The sequence below is a fragment of the Panthera onca genome, chromosome B1, assembly GCF_046562875.1.
Source record: "Panthera onca isolate mPanOnc1 chromosome B1, mPanOnc1 haplotype 2, whole genome shotgun sequence".
Taxonomy (NCBI): domain Eukaryota; kingdom Metazoa; phylum Chordata; class Mammalia; order Carnivora; family Felidae; genus Panthera; species Panthera onca.
In genome coordinates, this window is record NC_138342.1 from 55,330,126 (window position 1) to 55,352,031 (window position 21,906).

Below are 21,906 nucleotides of genomic sequence, written 5' to 3' on the forward strand. Positions count from 1 at the left end.
AGTGGGGGGAAGGGAGTCAGAACAGTAGCATTCCTCACTGTCATATTCTCCATATTATTAAAAGTGGGGTGTGAACAGAGGATAAGTGTTGAGATCCAGGAAGAGTAGCAAGCCCCTGAAATGAAGAACTGTACCAGCAGCAGCAGATTTGCATGATTTATCATTTTTCCCCCATGAATTTGTCAACTTCAGTGTGAGTCAAAAGATTTGTACGAATAGAGTACATGGTATTATATTGAGTATATAGTCCAGATGCTATCTTCTTCACCTACCTACAACCACATATACTTGCACGAGGGAGGTAACCAGAAGGGCTAAGTGTGAATTTCTGTTTTATCCCTTGTGTGCTTGGAGATCACACTGTCATTAATCTGAGACTTTTCTAGTCTGACAAATGGAATTAATAATATCTGCCTCACAAGCCATTTTGAAGATCAATGAAGTTATGTTATGAAATATATTTCTAGTTAAATAGGTTACCACTAGGCTGTGTGCCTTTGGAGGGAAGAGATAGTGTGCATGCTTATGTTTCAGACACTTTGCAGGGTGCCTGGCATAAATAGGTGATAAATACGATATTTATAAATATTTGTTGCATGTGTTAACTTATAAGCATGTGTCAGATTTAAAAGACTTAACAGAGCTGAAAAGCAGTTACATTTAGCCAGAATATAGTCTTTCATTTTTCCTATTTGTTTTGCCAATATTCTGGTATAAGTGTGAAAAGAATGCTCTGAGGGTCAGTGATTCCCAGACATTTAGGTTTCATTGCAGGGTTGCCTGATCTTGTTTGGGCTCTGCATAACTCAGAAACTTACAGAAGGGCACTTCCTGCTATTTTGCAATGTACCACCTGCACATTGTATTCTGTGGTTCTGGGACCAGTAACATTTCAAAAGATTATTGGAGGCAGACCTAGACTTGCCAACCTTCAATTCTGGTGAATAAACATGTTAAAAAAAAATAACCATGCTCAAACCTTATCATTTAAAGAAAGGACACTGAAGTACCTAGAAGTAGGAAGGACATAATCTCTGGCTATCAGAAAATAAATAACTTGGCTTTAGCCTTATGATACCTGTTTACTCTATTGCTCTTCCTTTGTTCATTTTGCTATACTGGTGAAAACTGACTGTCACTGATGCTGGTCCAGAGTCCAATATTTGGAAACCACTACTGTGGTAAACTTCAAGTTGGAGAAAATTGGCACTTTGACATTTGCTGATTTTTGAGACTCCATTTACTCATCTTCTACCTTAGGTGGTCACTGTACCAATGACATGTGATCACAAATTCAGAGTTTGGCATTTGTGATTTCAGAAAATGTTAGTGGCTGCTGAGTAGTGGCAGAGCCAAAAGGAGACAGGTTTGGAGTCTAGGGTAAACCCAAAAACCTAATGGATTTTGGGCCAATGGATTGACCCTTCTCCTCAACCAGAGATGAACTAATGTGTTAAGATTTGTGAGTGTGGAGGGAGAAGTACTGAAAGATTAGGAGTAGGTTGGAGGCTGAAAAGAAAAGCCAAAGGCTCAAGTCAGCATATGCTTTAGCTTGGATGAGCCTCCCATGGGAATGACTTTAGCACCAACTTTGCTTCAGTTCATGGAAAACACGTTAAACTCAATGACTAAAAAGCACCATGAAACATATGACTCAATAAATAAAGGGTGTGGAGCTCAAGTCATCTAATCTCACAAGCCATAATTAATTGCATAAGAATGGGTTGTTCCACCCTGTAGAAACAGCTGAAGAAATATCTTTCTTGTTGATAGTGAACCTTGTCATTGAACCTCTCTGTATGTGGCTGGTTACAAAGCTTATGCCAACACAGTCTAAATTGTGCACAATATTTACTTTGTAAACTAGTAGAGAAAACATGTTTGTAAACACTGAATTTTTACTCAATGCAATGGAAATCTGTGCAAGAAAATACTTTGCTTTCAAAGCTTGTTCCTGATTAGTGAGATTTTTAGTGCTTGCATTTAAACAGCAAAACAGATAATTCAGTTGTAACATGTTTAACCAGCTTCCCCCTCTCTTTGCTCTCTTATTGACTTGAAAACGTTATGTTAATGTTGGAAAATGTATTCCATACTTTTATCATGAGAGTCTAAGTGTCAGGCATTGTACATGTATATTGCCAATCTTCACAGTTGTAAAGCAGGTATTATGAACCCTGTTTTGAACATAGGAGAACTGAGGGTCAGAGAGTAAATAACTAAAAATTACTCAGGAATGGCAGAGCTGAAAACTGAAACTAGGTTTGTTTGAATCAAAGCACATGCTCTTCCTTTCATATACACCTCCTCCCTCACACTACAGGAGATAGGAAAGCTTTGGGACTTCTGTCTCTTCTGACTTCACTTGGGGGAAGCAAAGGGGATCAACATATACTGAGAGGTAGCACTGTAGTAAGTGTGCAATAAAATAATTGTTGATTTAATTTTAATTTGAAAGTAAGTCTTACATTAATATATCAAATTTATATAGGACTACTGTAGTAATTAATCTTTGCTATTGACACATGCTTACAACCATTATAGGGCTGTGGATTAATAGAGCCATTGGCAATAATTTCCATTATCTGAAAGAATGGAGGAAAACAGTGACAGGGTAACTGCAAATTCAGATGCACATGATATGTATATAAAGGACTTTTAGACAATTTTGTGTCCTTTTAAATAAGATTTCAGATATCTTAGTAACAAAGGTTTGGTCCACAGTTGTCTTCTACGAAGCATTCTTCCTGAGTAATCATACTTTATGTTACGGTTTTAGCAAACGTTCTATAGGATAATATTTTCTAGGATAGATCTTTAGCCCAGACCTCTGTTTTTGAGCTCCATGCCATTACTGCCAATTATCACCAGACATCTTATGGATGTTTTAAAACCTCCTTAAATATAGCAGTTCAGTTCAAAACTGAATTTTCTCCCCAGCACTACACTTACTCTGCACTGTTTCTAAAATTGGTGAATGTTACTGCTATCTACCTTGTATTCTAAGTTGGAGACCTAGGAATTAGCTGCACCTGCTCCCTCTTAGTTACTTTCCACATTCAAGAGATCACCAAACAGTGCTTATCTTATACCTAAATTTTTTTCCTATTTTAATCTATTTTGTTCTTAATTTTGACTGTTATCACCTGACTTATATTGCTTGAAATGCCTCTTAACTGGTCTCCCTTCTTCCATTAACTGCTCAATCACTAATTAGTTAATGCAAGAAGAAACCAAGAGAAGAATGATTCTGGTGGAGGGAACAGCAGGCTCTGAGCCAGGAGCTCACCTGGTAAATCTGAAGAAGAGCAAGGGGTGGGGGGGGGGGGCAGCTGGACTGGGGTGGAATGAGCAAGGCAGAGGTAGAGGGCATGAGAGGGAGATAAGAGTAGGAGTCAGCGGTGGGGCCGATCTTTTAGGGCTTTTCATGTAAGGCCTTAGGTCTGCCTTCTGAGTCAAATAAAAAGTCTTTGAGGTTTTGAGCAAAGGAGTGACATCAGATCTATTTCTTTAATAGGATCACTCTGGGTGATAGGATGGAGGGCAGATAACTTGTCATTCAGTAGTTGAGGTGGGCATGATAGTAGTTGAGACAAGCATGGGAGCAGAGGAGGTGGTAAGAGAAATGTCAGAGTTTGGATATATTTTTAATTTAGACCCTAGAGGATTTGCTGATGATTCATTTATGAGATATGGGAAAGGAAGGGCTCTAGACTGAATTCAGGATTTTTGTTTCTTTCCAATCAACCCTTTAAAATCCTTCCAGGGAATTTTTGAATTTAAATCTTAGGTTCTGACTTTCTCCCCCTCCCCTATCTCATTTGAAAATTTATCTATAGTTTGTCAAGCTCCTCAGGATGGCATCCAAACCTTCCTCGTGGCATTGAAAGCTCTTCATAGTCACCTCTGCAGCTTCATCTTCTGTCGTATCCTCATGTGCCCGCTTAACCCCAGCCAGACCAAATGGGACAGCCACGTCAGTGTGATGACCCTTTGTCTAGAAAATGTGATACCTCAACTTCCTGGCAGATTTCCCTTTTATTCGGAAGATAATTTAACCATCTTTATTTTCCCTCCAGGTAGATGCCTTTTTCTCCCCTAGCTTCCCCTCATCTGATCTCATAATGTCCAATGAATTTCCCTCTTCTAGTCCTTATCCCTTCATGTGGGAAACAACGATCTTCTTCCCTGCACCCACCTCCAGGCTGTATCTCATGAAAAGTAGACCTGCATCTTGTCTGTCAGGACATGCCCCATCCCTAACATAATACCCATCCCAGAGTCGGCATCAGGTTTGTTTATGGGAAAAAATGATGAGTGACACTGCAAAGAAGGATTTAAAAATAATTTATAGTTTGGAAGGACTTCATATAGGATTGTGTGATGTGCATTTTTATTTTAAATACTGACAAAATGTAGATTGGAGAATAATCTCTGCCATCTAATGAGTGCTTACCATGTACCTGGCACTGTATTGACTTTTTCTACATCATTGAATTTAATACTTGTAAATAACCCTAGTTTACAGATGATGAAATAGAGGCTTACTTACTCAGCTAGTAAATGACAGAGCTGGAATGTGAATCCAGGTCTGTCAAGCTCAAACTGCAAATGTCCACATCAGATGGGAGGAGATTTTTATGTTAATTATGATGTTGTTGTTATCCATTTCTATCGCCTACCTTATTGCTGATGCTAAGAAATGGAAAGTTCAAAATATATCTATAGACTTTGTGTTACAGGATATACAAACACGTATATTTGAATATATATGTGTGTGTATTTACATTATGCATTGGAGTATGAAGACTCTGAAATGGTTCCACTAGGCAGGCAGTAGACATCTAATTCAACGTTTTAATTTTTTTAGGTTGAGAAACACTTTGTTCAAACAAGGTCTTGCTTGCAAGTTCAATAATGGGAAACAGATTAAATGGAATAGCTTTTCTGTTTGAATTTGGGATGGGAGAAAAGGATCCCCTGCTCCTATTTCCAGTAAATTTTCACTGATCTAGTCCAACATCTATCTATCTATCTTTCTTTTTTTCTTTCTTTCTTTCTTTCTTTCTTTCTTAAATTTTTCTGTTCTTGATAAACTTAGGCACAAGAAAGAGAGACACAAGAGGATTATTCCCGTTACACAACTAGATGATGGCAGAGTCATTGACACAGTTTTAAGACTTCTTGAATATATTTATTTCATTAAACCATGGTGCATTCTGAAAACTCTAGGTTAATTTGGAAGGTAAGAATCTTATCCTTGAATCACAAACCCACACCACTTTATGTGTGTGTACCTTTGGAATGCACTACATGACTTTCTTTTAAATCAATGATTTACTTGCCAATTTATTTTTCTCTTGGGTAGCATTGAAATAAGTTTATATTCCTTGGAGATATAAATCACTTTATGCTTCCTGAGGCTACGGAGGCTGGGCAAGTGATGGAGGACCTGAGCTAACTTATGTAATACTTTGATGAGAATTAGGAAAAGGCAGCTTTTCTGGGACACAAAGACAATTATGAAAGCTGCTCCTTGGGCTGCATGCAGCAACACTCTGGGACAGACAGCTTTCCAGGGAGCACAGCCTCCATCTCAGCTTCCAATCTTCCCCCGAGCCATGCAATTTAGTGCATTGCACAAACTTCACAACTGTATATAGCAGACCTGAAATGATGTGCTGAAGTCCTGGAATCTGTTATTTGTAGGGAAAGTCAATCCAGGATTCAAATTCTTCTCACCAAATTTGCAAGTTCATATGAACAAATGACTAATAGGTAGAGGTGTGTGTGTGTGTGTGTGTGTGTGTGTGTGTGTGTGTGTGTGTGTGTGTGTGTGTTTGAAGTCGTGGAGTTGGGAGTTGATGGTTTGTAAGACCCTGCTGCCAATAAAGCTAAGAGTGTGGTCTCAATTCCTTCACTGGCTTGTTAAGTTTTTTCTTTCTTAGGACTCAGGCTATACTCTGGAACTCAGCCTCTTTTAAATAAATTGAGGTCATAGAATGAATCCCATGAGAGAGTGTGGCCCCAGGAGGAAAAATCTACCTTTACTGTTGAGGGAAAAAATAAATGCCTTTCCTAATGGTGCTCTATTCATACTTTGTCTAACTGGTCTTAAACTTGAAGGATTCATTTTCATATACTGGAAGTCCATGGGCATTCTTTTTTCATTTTATTATTTTTATTATAGCATTGAAATGTATTTCAAGATAAGTTATCACAATTATTAACTGATTTAGAAAAATTTCACTGGGTCCTAGTGATTGAGGCTGCATTAAACAACTACTAGAGAAAGAAAATATTGTAAATTATACTTCATCATAGTGTATTAAATCTTTATTTGGACCCTGCTAAGTTGAAAAATAGTTTAATTTTGTAATATTTTCAGTTTTGTTAATAGTGTTCACTTTATGTTTCTGTAATAAGTAAGGCAGGCATTTAAATTTTTGTAATTAAAAATTATTTCTTCTTTTGTGAGATTTCCTTTGTTCTAACATCAGCCATGTTTTTGAAATAGAAGATTTGAGATATGAAAGATTCCTTTAATTGACTTTAAACTTCTGAGCATAGTGTTCAGTTCTCTCATTGTAAAAGATTTCTAAGGGGAATATGGAAAAAGACATGCAGATTTACACTGTAGAATCAGTCTTGTGTAATTATTAATAGAAGATGTCTGAAGACTCCTGACTTACAGAGTCAGTTAAGGACTTGGAGGCATATTCTGTTTACTGCCCTGCTATACTTAATATACACTCGCTTTTATAAGGAAAGTAATCTTTGCTGGAACTCTACAGCTGCCCAAAGGGTGGGTTCTTGCTTCCATCACGGAGATTATGGAGCCTTCTCAGTGTGCAAATGGGCACAGTGGCATTATGGTGGATGGTAGCGTGGTGTATAAAGGTGAGCTACCTAGGTGATTTGAAAACAACAGAACAGATGGAAGTATTTCTTCTCAAACTTCATGATGCTGACATTTTAAGTGTATTTCTCTAGAAATCATCAAATCCACAAAGTTATGGGAGCAATGTTTTGTTGATTCAATCATTGCAGAAGAATATACGCCTAGTATTTCACCAACAGTCATGACAGAGAAATTCCTGACCCAGGTTACCTATCTCCTTGATAATTAATGTTAGGGAGAACCTAGTGTACTATAGAGGGCACTGCTGTTCAATGTTAGTATTCCTTCTGAGTTCTAGAAAGTGTAATTATTGACAGAGCTATTGAACCTAGAGCAGGTTCTAAGCAAGAAACAATTATTTAGTTGAAGATTTGTTTCCTTGTCTCTTTCCCTCCAAATAGAATTTTTTTATCTATCTGGTTTGAGTTTTCAATAAACAAGTTTTATTTTCTGCCTTCATTCTCTTCTTTCCCTTCTTTTCCTTTCCTTTTTTTCCTTATTTTTGGCTGAAGATCTGTAACCTTTATTGGCACCAACATTATTTGCCAACTTTCTGAAAATTACAAGGAAATATTCATGGCAGTATACATATGTGATATTTTATTGTCAAAGTGCTCTTTGGGAAATGAGTAGTTTAAAAAATTTAAACTTAAATGTATCTGTTGCAGTGATGAAAATGTTCCGAAATTGGATTTTGGTGCTGGTTGTACAACTCCATAAATATGCCAGTAACCACTGAATCATACACTTAAACAGGTGATATTTATGTTCTGGAATTACATCTCAACAAAGCTGTTAAAAAATTATATCCATATTTTATTGATTATTAACTTATTGCAGTAACAAAATTACCAAACTGTCAGAGAATAATTGACAGAGTGGCTTAAACTCACAGAAGCAGAAAAGTTCTCAATAATCCATTCAGTTCAAGTTTCTTTTTTTTTAAAAAAATTTTATTAGTTTTCTTTATTTTTGAGAGGCCAAGAGAGACAGAAAGCATGTGGGGGTGGGGCAGAGAGAGAGGGAGACACAGAATCAGAAGCAGGCTCCAGGCTCTGAGCTGCCAGCACAGAGCCCAATGCAAGGCCTGAACTCACGAACCATGAGATCAAGACCTGAGCCGAAGTCAGTCGCTCAACTGACTGAGCCACCCAGGCGCCCCAATTCAGTTCAAGTTTCAACGCCATTGCCATGCAATTCTCAGTGAAGTATTGGAATACAGTGGTGTATTATTGTTGATAGCAAGTGATTTGTTACAAATAATAGTTAAAGCATCGGAATTTTGAAATAATTTACTTCTTACACAATTTAGAGTCGATAATTCTGGCATAACATTCCTCTTACTGATTTGCATTTTCTTATGTTTTTGGGTGGAGTTACAAGTAGTGCATGGTGAATTGCTTATAAGCCTGGTTAGATCCCTGGGGGTGTGTCACACATATTACTATCATATGTCAGGGTGGGGAAAAAAGGCCAAGAAATCCCAGAAAAAAAAGCTTATATTTAAATTCAAGTTGAGATGTGACAAAACCCATTTGCTCTTTGCACATTCCCTAATACTGCTGATTCTTTCTTCCCATATGCACCCTAAACTGACTAGATATTAGAGTTTTCCCAAGCTTATTTGAGCACAGAAGTATTTATTCCTTGAAATACCTAACATTTTGAGGATCACAATGTTCCCAGCACTCAGTTAAGAAAATGCTGCTCTGTGAGTTCTAACTTGCCCAAGGCATTAAGTGTTTCTGCAGGAGAGCATGGGAACTATTGCACTCCCAGCTTAGAAGACACGCTTATTCATATTTAAATATACAAGGAGGCTTCTTGCTGTGCCTCTCTCTCCGTTTTGGATACTTGAGAGACTACCACGTAGCTGTTGAATTTCATTGTAGTTGGAGCTGTTTAGTACTTCTTAAAGTTTTTTATAATGTTTATTTATTTTTGAGAGAGAGAGAGAGAGAGAGAGAGAGAAAGAGAGAGAGAGAGAAGGCAAACAGGGGAGGGGCAGAGAGAGAGGGAGATACAGAATCCAAAGCAGGCTCCAGACTCTGAGAGGTCAGCACAGAGCCTGATGTGGGGCTTGAACCCACGAACTGTGAGATCATGACCTGAGCTAAAGTTGGATGCTTAAGCAACTGAGCCACCCAGGCGCCCCCTGAATTTAATTCTAGTGGCTTATTGCCCAGTTTGTCTACAGAAGCAGAGGAAAGAATTGACATTCTCAGTATTATTTTCCCATGATGGTTTTATGTCATAATGAAATGAACAGAATTCCAAGGTCACTGATCCTAATATTTTTGAGGCCTACACAATAGAATATGTCCCTTGGAGCTTAGGAAAAATGCAGACATATGGTTTATGTTGGGAAACAATATGTATAGTGGGGGTAGGACATTGTTGAAGTGGTCAGAAAAACTGCTTGACGTGAGGCAAATCACTCCTCTGGACTCCAGTTTTCTCTGTTGTCATTGAACAAACAATCAGTGAATTTACTTGTTACCTTCACACTGTTCTTTCCTCCTTTACAAGGGTGGCTCCTTCTAAATTTCCATGACCACTCTATTAGTAGGTTTCCTTACCTTTACTGCCCACGCTGTTTTTCCAAACACTATTTCTTAAGAAAGTCTGTCTGCTTACAAGGTCCTATCCATCTCCCATCTTCATATCCCTGCTTCCTAGTAGACAGTAAGCACCATGAGAGGCAGCAGTTAAGAACATAGGTTCTGAAGGTGGACAAACTGGGTACAAATTCCACTTCTGCTATTTGCTTACTATATGAACGTGGGAACTCACCTAATTTCTCCTTAATGTCCTTACCTGCAAACTGAAGATACCAATAGTACCTCCAGACTTGTGAGGACAAATGAGTTAAACATTTGTTAACACAGCTAGAATTACATCTGGCATTGGGCCCTGTGTTGATGCTTGGTCAATCAAATAAATGAGGGCAGGCACTGCTTGTAATTAATTCTCCACTGTATCTCTCAAAGTTTTTAATGGTCTGTTGTTTAAGTGGAGCTCTACAGGGATGAGGCCCTGTTTACTCTGTGAACATGGCTCCTAACATGGGCATGAAGAGCCACACACATAGGGGTTCTTTTCTGTCTCCTGAACCAATGCATCCATTTACTGGGTTTCTTCTATTTTTATATAAGTATTCAATGAAGCATTAGCCCTGTCCAGAAGCCTGTATTTTTAATTGCTACACAAGTAATATAAGATAATGTAAGATAGGGGCGCCTGGGTGGCTCAGTCGGTTGAGCGTCCGACTTCGGCTCAGGTCATGATCTCACAGTTCATGGGTTTGAGCCCCGCATCGAGCTATGTGCTGACAGCTCAGAGCCTGGAGCCTGCTTCGGATTCTGTGTCTCCCTCTCTCTCTGCCCCTCCCCTGCTCGCACTCTGTCTCTGTCTCAAAAATAAATAAACATTTAAAAAAAAAAGACAATGTAAGATAATATCGTACAATAGTGATATGACTTTTGTAATCAGACAGACCAACTGATGGCTGGCAAGTGATAAAACCTCTCTGGGCCTTAGTTTTTCCTCATTTATAAAATGAAGACAATCACATGCCAAGGAGGGCTGTGAGATTAAATGGGATACTATTTGTAAAAGTATTTAGAACTCTGGCCTGTGTTCAATAAATGGTAAATTCTACATTCTTCTTTTAGGTAGAACCCAGCTTTAGCTGCAAATAATATATTTTCTTTATTATGGCATTTCTCAAGAGTGGTAACATTCTGTATAATCACAGAATGTTAACAATGGAAGAGAATTTCAGGAATAACCACTCTGACTTCCCGTTGTGCAAAAGAATAAACTGATCTACAGAGAGTTTAAGTGCTGCTATGAAGCCTCTTGACTTTGTCAGTGCCCCTTCTTTGTTATTTTATTGTTTTTTTTGCAACCCAGGACATGGTAGGCACTCTATTAACAGTGTTTATTAAATAAACGTTAGGAAAATCAATAGCTATTGAATACTTACAATGTCCTTCTGCTAGGCATTGGGGACATCTTAAAAATGGCCAAAGAATTGTCTTTGCCACGAGGCAGTCCTGTCTTTCTGAGGAAGGCTAGGACATATCTGGTAACAGCGTTTGGTACTATTGACAGTTCCTTTTTTTATTGAAACACTGTCTTTTTTTTTTTTTTCTCCCATGATTTCACACTCTAGCTTTCTGGTTTCTCCTCTTAAATGTCTTGTTGGCTGCTTCTCCTGTATTCAGCCTTAGGTGTCTTATGTTTCTTCATGCTCTGTCTGGGTATTCTCTTTTCTCTCTAGCTGATCTCATGCAATCAGCTTCAATTACCATCTAAACCAACAGCTCTCAAGTGTTTGTGTGCATGAGAATCAACTGAAAAGCTCGGAAAAACAAAAGATTCCTGTATCCAATATCCAGGTAAACTGTTTCAGTGGGTCTGGTCTTGCTACTCAGAAACCTCCATTGTTTTTTTTTAATTCTCAAATTTTATTTAAATCCAAGTTAGTTAACGTATAGTATAATAATGATTTCAGGAGTAGAATTTAGTGATTCATCTCTCAAATATAACACTTAAGTGCCTTAGGGGATTCAGATAGAGATTATACACTCTGAAATACACACTCTGAGAAACACTGATCTACACATGATTTTCAAGCCAAAGTCTTCAACTACATCCTTTACATATTCTCACTTGGTGTCTAGAACTCAGCATTTCTAAAGCTGAATTTATTGTCTTCTCCCTTTTAGCACTTGTAACCTGTTTCTGCCCCATCAAACAGCCCATTGTTGGCATTTCTTTTTCAGTAAATGATACCAATATCTCTCAAGTTACTCATGTAGAAAAACTGAAAGTCCTACTCAACACCTCTCTCTCTTTTTTTTTTTCAAATTTGCCTTTTCATGTTTTTTATTTATTTTTATTTTTTATATAATTTATTGTCAAATTGGTTTCCATACAACACCCAGTGCTCATCCTCAACACCTCTCTCATCCCCAGTCAAGTGCCAGTGCCCATCCTTTCTGCTTCTTATGTCTGTCTCTAGTTTTATCGGCACTCCCACCACATTTGTCCATTCCATCTTCATTTTTTTTTTTTTCTGAAATACTGCACTAGCCTCCAACTGGTCTTCCTTCATCAATGGGTGTCTCTCCTTTCCCCAAGGATCATTATCTGCAGACAGCCAGAATGGTCTTTTAAAAATCCTAACATAGTAGTGTCTCTGCCCTCACCAAATCTTTAACAGTTTTACATTTCTGTCAGGATATAATCCCAACTCCCTTTTATGGTGTTTAATGACTAGCATAATCTGTTTCATGCCTGCACTTAAGTTTCTGATTAAATAATACTCCCTTAGAGAAACCTTCCATAAATGGCTAGTTTCCTCTATTACAATACTTATTTTAATATCATCCTATTAAAAAAGTAAAAATGAGACCACATATTTTCATATCAATCACTGATAAAGGTTGTCTCCTGGCCAGAAAGTTTGTGATTTTCAACAAAGACTACCTTTTGCTCTGTTGAGATTTCCATAGAATAAATATGTTCAATGAAAATTGCTTCAATTTATCTTAATTAATAAAAGCCACCCCTAAGCTTTTTTCTGTAGTACTTACCACAACTATAATTAGATAGGTACTTGCTTGTTTAAATTTTTTAGTGCCTGTCTTACCAATAAACAGCATGAAAGCAGGGTCAAGTCCTTTCAGTTCCATTCTGTATGTCTAGCACCCCACACGGTTTCAGTGCCACTATTAGGCACTGAAAAAGTGGGTATTTTTTAAATGGATGAATAATGAATGAATGAATGCAGTATCCTTTACGGAGTATAAATATCATAAAAGACTTAAAGATAAAGTGCATGGATATGTAGGATTCAAAATGGCTTATTTTGCCACATTGAATTAAAACTTGTTTTCAAGCAAGAACATTTTGGGTTTCCCAATGAATGACTGAGGACTTGAGGGAACAGTACTTGCCCTTGGAAACCATAAGCTTACATAGTAGTGAAAACCATGGAACTAGTTGGAATCATACAGAAAGTAAGTATAGCTACAGAAGAGAAATTGTACCTCAAATTACTCAGAATTTGGGCAATAGGAAAATGAAAATAATCCAATAACATAAATTCAGAAAGTTTGACCAATGGGATAGGATTAAATTCAGGAGACAATGGTGTTTTGGAAGCTTTATGAAGATCGTGTTTCAAGGAAGGAATGATCTACTCTGGAGCTATTAAGTAAAAATGAGTGTTGAGACCTGACCATTGGATTTTGCAATGCAGACAATCTCTGAAGATCTGGACAAGAGCTATTTCAGAGCCATAGGGAAGAGAAACTTTTTGCAGTGGGACAAGAGAGAGTAGGTTAAAGATAAATATGCACACACTCTGTGATCCAGAAAATCCATCTTCAGGAGAAACTCTTGCACACTTGTACCACAGGATTCATTTGAGAATGTTTAAAGCTACAGTATTTGTAATGGCAAAATACCATAAGGGTGGCTATGTAAGTTAGAATATATTCTTACAATGGAATATCATATCGCTTGTGAATGAATAAATTATTACTACCTACTTTATTAAAACATAATTTTGATTCCATTTATATTAGTTTAAATGTAGGTAGAACTAAATTATATGTTATTTGGGGATCTATCTATGAGCAGTAAAATCACAAAGAAAATCAAGGACATTTAGATAACATGCCAGATAACAGATTGGGCCAGGTCGGGAGAACACAGTCAGTAGACAGGATGCAGTTGGGGAGGGGCCACAGTCTTCAAAAATACTGGTGATGCTATTTTTCTTAATAAATGATGACTGCCTTGAGGTTCATTTTAAAAATTAGTCTTTATGCAATATATTTCACAATAAAAAATTTAAAAAAGAAAAGTAGTGAAGAAGGAAATAGAAATGGAGGCAGTGTGTCTAGACAAACCTTTGGCAGAGTTTTGCTGTTGAAGGGAGGAAATGAGAAATAAAGCACTAGCTGGAGAGGGAATGTAGGTCTAGGAAGGATTTTTTTGTTTTTTGTTTTTTAAACTGGAAATCGTATGGGAGTATTCCAGCAGAGAAACAAATGGTAAGCTTTAATTCATTCTTTGTAATATTAAACTCAGGCAGCTATCCTGGCTAAGAAGTAAGATTGTCTGGGTAAAAATTTGTCTAGGTTAGAAAAAATATGTTCGATGGCTGTTTTTAATATATTTCCTTAAAGCTTGAGGTTACTTATCCTTTTATTAATCACTGAAACACTTGTTCATATCTCTGGCAAATGGATACTATAAGTATTCAATAGAATCTGCCATTTTCTTTCTGCTGAGTTAGTCATCCATGTGTAAACTTCCCCAAAGTCAATCTTATTTTCAGTCATTTTGGATAGTTATCCAATGAATGGCTTTAGACTTGGAATGGTGCTTCTATTTTACATATCATGAACATATGCTGTATTTAGACTTAAAGCATACTTTGAAAAACTATGACGTTTTCTTTGCTCAAGAGAATGGGATCCTTGTAGTTGGAGAAATTGGATTTAAGGAATTGGATTGAATATCTTAAATTTCCTTATAATAGTAGATGTTGATTCATGACTTATTTTAGGGGTATCAACCATAGCCATGTTGGGGGCTGAAGCAGCATAAAATCAGGTAAGTAACAAATTTCTAGGAAATAACTTGGCAGTGCCTTCTAGAGGACAAATTGAAAATGGACATGAGAGGGGCGCCTTGGTGGCTCAGTCGGTTAAGCGTCCGACTTCAGCTCAGGTCACGATCTCTCAGTCCGTGAGTTCGAGTTCGAGTCCCACGTGGGGCTCTGGGCTGATGGCTCAGAGCCTGGAGCCTGCTTCCGATTCTGTGTCTCCCTCTCTCTCTCTCCCTACCCCATTCATGCTCTGTGTCTCTCTGTCTCAAAAATAAATAAAAACGTTAAAAAAAATTTCTTTTAAGAAAATGGACATGAGAGAATTTGTTGGAGAATATATGATCCTAGGTGACTTAATTGTAGCCTACCTCCTATGTATTGTAATGCCATGTCCCCACCTCCCAGCATGTACCACCATTAGAAAAAGTCTGGCCAAGTGTGGCAAGTGTTTTGGTATGCAGCCTGGGGGTTTTGTGGGCAAAAACTTGAACTTTAAGTTCACTATTTTTGGGTGCTGTGTCTGTAAAGATAAGTTGATACCCACTTGTCTAATTTCTATTAAGACATATATTCTTTGCTAATGATTTATAATTTAAAGCATGGTTTATGAAAGTTAAAATAGCAATTTGTAAAGCAGAATTGAAGCAACAGGCAGAGTTTGGAATATGTTTTTGACAGATATGGCTTTTTCCTCCTACTTTTGTCTCATGTTGTTTTGAGCTGGTAGAAGGCAGAGCACCTGATTGGCTTCGGCATGTCTGTTTAGACAGTTCATTGTATCACAAGCACAGACAAATGGGAAGAAAATGGAAATAGGATCTGTTATGGTTTAAGGCTTTCTGCTAAGACTTGTCTGTTCCTGAGCTGAGATATGCTCCCTTACCTTTAAGTCTTTCCTTAAACTACATTCTGAATTCCAGCTTATAAATCTTTATCCTGTTTTCCAAACTGTATTTCATACTTTTTATGTAATCTAGTGGACATAGATAGACACTCCTTGTGTAAACTTGACAAAATCTGGAATACCCAAGGATTTAAAATGAATAATTATTATATCATGATAACATAGCTGTACAGATTCTTGGGCCCTGTGGTAGGATTTCTTTCTTTGGAGAGGGGTGAACAAGGTAGATGAAGATAGGAACACAGCATTTTTGCAACCTTTAGGAAAGGACAACCTGGAGGGGTCTGGGGGGTTAATGTATATATAAAAGTAATCAAACCATTCAAGAGAGCCCATTCTCAACCAAAATATATCACAGAATTTACCTAGAAATATACCAAAAATTCCCTAAAAATTGCCTACAATTACCTGAAAAACATATTACACTTTTATTTCCCTTCTTTTACCCAATTTGGATACCATGCTTTTTCAGAGCATATGAAGGAATTGGAAAATCGTGGAGTTTGAGATTTAAATTGGAGATAGTATGGCATGAGTTTATGCTGATGGGAATATTCTAGCAGAGAAGGAAACTGTATGTTTTAATTCATCCCTTGTAATGTTAAACTCAGACAGATGTCTTGGCTTTAAAGTAAAATTGTCAGAGTGAAAATTTGCCTAATTTTTAACTCCCCAGCCCATTTGAATACTCTTTCACCTTTCCACTGAGAAGTCTACTCTTTATTCAGGTTGACAGAAGGCACTAGTTTTTAGGCATGGATCCTCAAATTGGTAGATGAGAATCCATAAACTATTTTCAAAATTTCATCAATTTGGCATGGTAACTCTGATGATCTCATTCTCATAAAAACCAACCAATCCATGGGATGCCTGGGTGGTTCAGCTGGCTGAGCATCTGACTCTTGATTTCAGCCCGGGTCATGATATATGAACCCAACCAATCCATGAACAAAACTAATTGGTAATTATATATATTTTAGGTTAAAAAAGGAGCACAGATTGATTTTTTGTAGTGCAGGCTATTTAAAAGATAAAATATTTCAGACTGTGATCTGTAGAAATCAAGGCTTCAAAGAAGAGTCTTTTGTGATTGGAAAATTTGGTTCTGATTGAGTGTCGTATTTCACGTAGGGTGGATCAATTTAGGAATTAGATCGAGGTATTCTGAAATTGTACACTCTTTTATTATTTGCATTGTTTTTATATCTTTCTATATTTTCCTTTGAATGATATCTTGATGCACCTTTAGCTCCTTATAAGGGCCAATTTTTGAAAAATTAGAGAAATTTCTTTACAAAATTAAAATAAAAATGTTTCAGCCAAATGCACTTCAAACTGTATTTTGATTACCAAAACAATGTTACATTGTTATAGATAGTTTAAAAATAATGGAAAAATGTAATTAATAAGCTTACCACTTTAATACAACAAGCATGATTAGTAGTTAGCATTTTATATTCCTCAATAGACTTTCTCACATGTAGAGCTCTGTGATGTGATAGTCGATGAGTAAATACAACTCTGTGACTTTTTGCATACAGTGAGGACAGATACAATGTATAAATTCATAGATTTTAAACCCTTTTAATGAATTCATCATATCCATTGAGTATGAAATTATTTTATTTATATATTATTCTTTATTGTTGTTAGAAACTTACATGGTTACCTATTTTTCATTTGTGTATTTATATATATTCAAATGCACATAATTGTATATATATTTTATTAAAATGATCTAAGTTTTCATTGAGTTTTCTAAAGTTTGGTAGATTTAAAGTAAACTCAACTACACTTAATGTAGCCAATCTATTTCTAATGTTTTTATTTAGCACATTTTTTAAATGACTTTTTAAATGGCTTAGTATCAGGTTTTTCTGTGTTCATGGAAAAACAAAATGAACAATAGGTATAATCATAGATACACATATAAACATATCAAATTGTATAGTGATTTTTGAGATTGTACGATCTGATTTTGGATTAGACCAGTTTGTTGCTCCTTTTATGTAAATGTGTATGAAAATATTCATTAAAAAGAAAACTGAACAAGTACTATTTTTTTCTTAAGTATCAATAACAATATACTTGAAAATAAGGATATGGTAAGTTTATGAAAAGTAAACAAATACTATCTTATTTTCTTAAAGAAGACTTCAGGTTTCAGGTTCATTACATATAGCTAGTAGCTATACAGAAGTCAAAATACAGAATCATGGAAAAATTTTAAAACAACAGAAGAATTTTTTACTGATTACATTTTTAAAATCCACTCATCACTTTTTGAAAAGTTAAGCATGAGAAAACAAAAACACTTCCTTATTTAAAGATATGTTTTCATAATCCTAAGCCGTCTCTTTAGGTTTACTAATTTTGTAAAAAAAAATCAGTCAGCCAAACACCTTATTTAAACAACATCAAACATATTATTTAAACAATATCTATAAGTTTCAGTGAAGTTTCTGGAAAAGATTGTTAGACACAGCCAAAATTTCTTCAGCTTCTGTATGTTTTTCACATGCTCTAAGATATAATAAAACTTCTAAAACTACAGAGACAAAAACGGGACTTACCTATACATTTTAATCCTTAATAATGAAGAGGTCCTTTCTTCTGCCTATCCAACTTCTCTGAGATTTCTACTCAAATGAATGACTCTATGTATTATGTGTGATCTATGAAGGAGCTGAAAACAAAGGAGGAAATCCCACGTAATTAAAATCTAACTTGTTAAACAAGTCTGAAGGAATCAACTTGAACCAATAGTATGACTTGTAGAATGGAATCAGAAACAGGGAATTTCACAAATCAGTAAGAATTTTATTTATTCTGGTAAATTGTGACTAAACATGATAACAGGTGATAGGTATTTTGTTTTGCAAAAGCTTTCGACTACTCCACACGCTCTAGTCATTTTTAATTCAAGAGTTTATGACACTCTTGGCTGTGTTATATTGTTATACACTTCCTTCTTTGCCACAGCAAGCTGAGGATGATCAGAAAATATTTTCCAAGCACTAATGGGTAGTACTACCTCCGAATTCCCCATCTCTGTTACAAAATACTGTTTTTCTCGCGGAATATGAAACAGAGATTCAGAGAAGTAATTGAATAGGTGTAAAAGTTGTGGGATAGGCAAGCAGAATAGTTGGAACTAAAATTGACTTTGTCTTTTTCCAAGTATGTGTTTTGAAATAAATATTCTAACTCGCTACTGCTAGCAGATGAGTAGATGGCAAAACATAGAAAAAGTAAGTGTGGGGTGAGGGTAAGGATGGAGAATGTCGGCAGTGTTTGCAGGCAAGGGCAGAGCCCATGAAAACACAGAGGCAGGAACAGCATGGAAGTATAAAGGACATTTCTATCCCATGTGTTGGGAAGGAGTAGGAAATATACCTGGAAGGTTGTGCTGATGTTACTTTGTGAGAAATACTGCATGCTAAAGAATCAGAATGTGTAATTGAATTAGATCAGGTATTAAAACTTAAATTTTAGTCTTAGCTTTTTTGCCAACTAACTGTAGCCTAAGAAGAAAAATCACTTATTCCTTTATGAATATCATCAACTTACTGAGAAAGAAAGCTAAATCAGAAGGTTTTAGAGGATTCTTTTCAACTCAGATTCTGTGCCTTTATCTTGTAAATCACTGATAGCTAATGGCTAATGAATTCACTCCAGGACTTCAACTAGACAAGTGTTCAGTTTCTTACACATTTTTTTTTTTTATATAATGTGCAAATCAGACAAGAGGGACAGGAAGGAGTGGGCTCCTCTCTACCATTCTACCCTTCACTTACATATTTCCATCGGATCCTATATCTCATGTCTGATATTCTGGGGTTTTTTTAATTTTTTTTTTAATTTTTTTTTTTAGTAAAAACAAAATTTTTTATAACTTTTGAACAAAGTTATCTAAACAAACCATTTCATTTTACATATTAATCTTTAAGTACTTTTAACATGTACAAGTTTTTTTCATATAGTTATATCACAGTATATAACTTTGTATTATGCTCTTTATACCGAATGTTATTTCTATAAGCATATCCCTGTGTTATTACGTTTTTATTTCTAGTAGCTATATATACTATTTTAGTATCTGTATATGTACCTAATAGTTGTATAAAATGTACATTATAATTTTTTATTTTGATGTAATTTCAAACTGAAAGAAAACTTGGCAGATGTAGTACATAGATTCATCAGTTATTACCAATTTTAATGGCTCCAATTTAAAGGGTGAATCATCTTATACTGAATAGATTTATCATAAAATACTAAAACCATCTCCCAATGTATTTAGATGTTTTCTTTGTTTTAACTGTAGGTGATTCTTTCAATGATCACCTTCACCAATATACTTTTTATTTTTCACTACACTGCTAAATGTTTCCTTGAAATAAGTGGAAAGGAAAAGTAACTTATTGGACTAAATTATATAAATATTTTAAGGACTTTTAAAAATTTACTTAAAAAAATTTTTTTTCAAGGATATGAAATATTCTGGTTTTTGTTGACAGCACTTTCCCCCAACTGCACATGCTTGCTTTTCTCTATCTTTGCATCACCTGAAGTACTTAGCAAAGGCCTTTTTTAGTGAGTAGGTGCTTAGTCAACATATATTACTTAAATGTCCAGTAACTGAATATATTAATGCAGATCCTGGTGCCCTATCACAGATTCACAGCAGAATTTGGGAGTGAGTCAGGGGAGCGGCATAAGGAAAAAAAAAAAAAATTGCATTCAGTCCGAAAGTGACTTCCTGCTTGCTTGTGATGAGCTCAACACAGAAAAAGAGGTGGGGCATGAAATTATGGTTTGTGAGGCAAAGGAATTGCTCTTAACAGGGGCTAGGTCAAAAGATGTTGCATCTTAATCTTCAAATCCTCAGGGAGTGGCAGGATAGGTCTTGACTTTTCTATTCTTAACAAATAGCCATTGCGAGAATAAAACATACAGGCTGACATTATAGAAAAATTATCAGAATCTTCTTCCTCCATGTCATTGGCTTGATTTTATTACTCCAGTTTTGCATTTACAAAACCAAGACAACCTGACTTAGGAGGACTTACCTAAACAGGCTTCAGGGAAATAGAAGAGATCATTTGTTTTAGGGGAGAAGAAATCATGCGGTGTATGAGCTATCAAGGTTGCTTCTTTTGCCTGCCTAGGCTGAGGCAGAGAGATCCTGGTAAAGACAGAATCTCCAAATATGCAAATGTGTGTTAATAAGCCTTGCTCTGACAGATGTATGAATCATTGAATGGAGCCCGTCATAACAATATGAGCAGAGAAAACAACAAAAAAGCAGATGATCTAAGAAGGTGTGGACCACTGGTGTTTTCTTTCAATTTAGAGTTTGTTTTGTCTTTAGGTTCAGGGCAGCACAGTCATATGGCTATGCTTGGTAATGAATGCGTCATGACTCTCTCACAGAATTGTAACATAGATACAAAAAGAAAAATAGTGAATTTTCCCACTTTTTGAAAGTTGTAAAATGTTATTTAAATATGCGTGTTAACATTTATTATAAATGTAAATTTTAGAATAAGCAGAAGAACCTAGATTTGATCCAGGTGTATTCTGACCTCAAAGAGTATACTGTTTCTACCACAATGTGCCATTTGAATAGACAAAAGCCTTTGAAACATAGTGGGATATACTTATTCCCTTACTTCCAACTATGTACAAGTGATAATATGTAAAATTAAACTTGGCCACACATACAAAATCCAATTACCTGATTTTGTAAGGCCTCACAAAAGGAGGTGGTTAGGGTATGAACTCTGGTTGGTTTGCATATGAAGGACTCCCTCAAGGTGGAGTCATTTGCTGTCTCTAGGTACTAGCTAGCCCTGGGAGCAGCAGTCCCTCTAGGGTTATCAAAGCACCAGAGTAAAAAGATATGCTTAAGACAACCTGACACCCTGAAACTGCTAGTTTTGTCAAGTTTTGCCTCATTTTTTCAAGGCAAGGGCATTTTCTTCTCAGTGGTTACTCAACCAATGACTGAGCAAGAGGGTGATGTAAGATTACTGCCATTTCCATGTAATGTAAATTTATCTAACAAGTAACATTTACTCCAGAGTTCCCAGCTGGTCTGGCAGAGATTTTATTGGATAGGCATTACTCCCCTGACAATACAGCTTCCTCCCTTTTCCTGTAACAGGTGTTACTTTTCAATAAGCCTTTGTACTTTGTCTCAGTGTTTGTTGTCCAGAAAATCCAACTTGTGAAAGGTAGTACTGAGAGAGCTCCAGGAAAACAGGCAATAAGATGAGATTTGTGGACTGGATCACTCACCACCCAGATGGTAATGAGGACTCGGTGGTAGGTGGCACGCTGACAGCCTGTAGCACAGGTGGTGATGTGATATTAAAATTCTCACCAATGGTGAGCTGGGCCAGCATTATAGTAGAGGTGAATGCATAGGCCAGTGTGTTGATTCATGTATTTGAAAGGAATGGGGGG

The 21,906-nt window shown here is 36.4% G+C and overlaps 1 protein-coding gene and 1 long non-coding RNA gene across 2 annotated transcripts in view; one reads left to right on the plus strand and one right to left on the minus strand.

The window, feature by feature from the left end:
• The window catches only part of TMPRSS11D (transmembrane serine protease 11D), a 51,519-nt gene extending 33,444 nt beyond the window's left edge, over nucleotides 1-18,075 (minus strand). The window contains exon 1 of the mRNA XM_060655870.3: nucleotides 18,009-18,075. Within this exon, the coding sequence (XP_060511853.1) occupies nucleotides 18,009-18,016 (8 nt within the window). The 5' untranslated portion in view covers nucleotides 18,017-18,075. The remainder of the gene's footprint in view (nucleotides 1-18,008) is intronic.
• The window catches only part of LOC144616046 (uncharacterized), a 218,160-nt gene that overhangs the window by 47,424 nt on the left and 148,830 nt on the right, over nucleotides 1-21,906 (plus strand). The window lies entirely within an intron of this gene.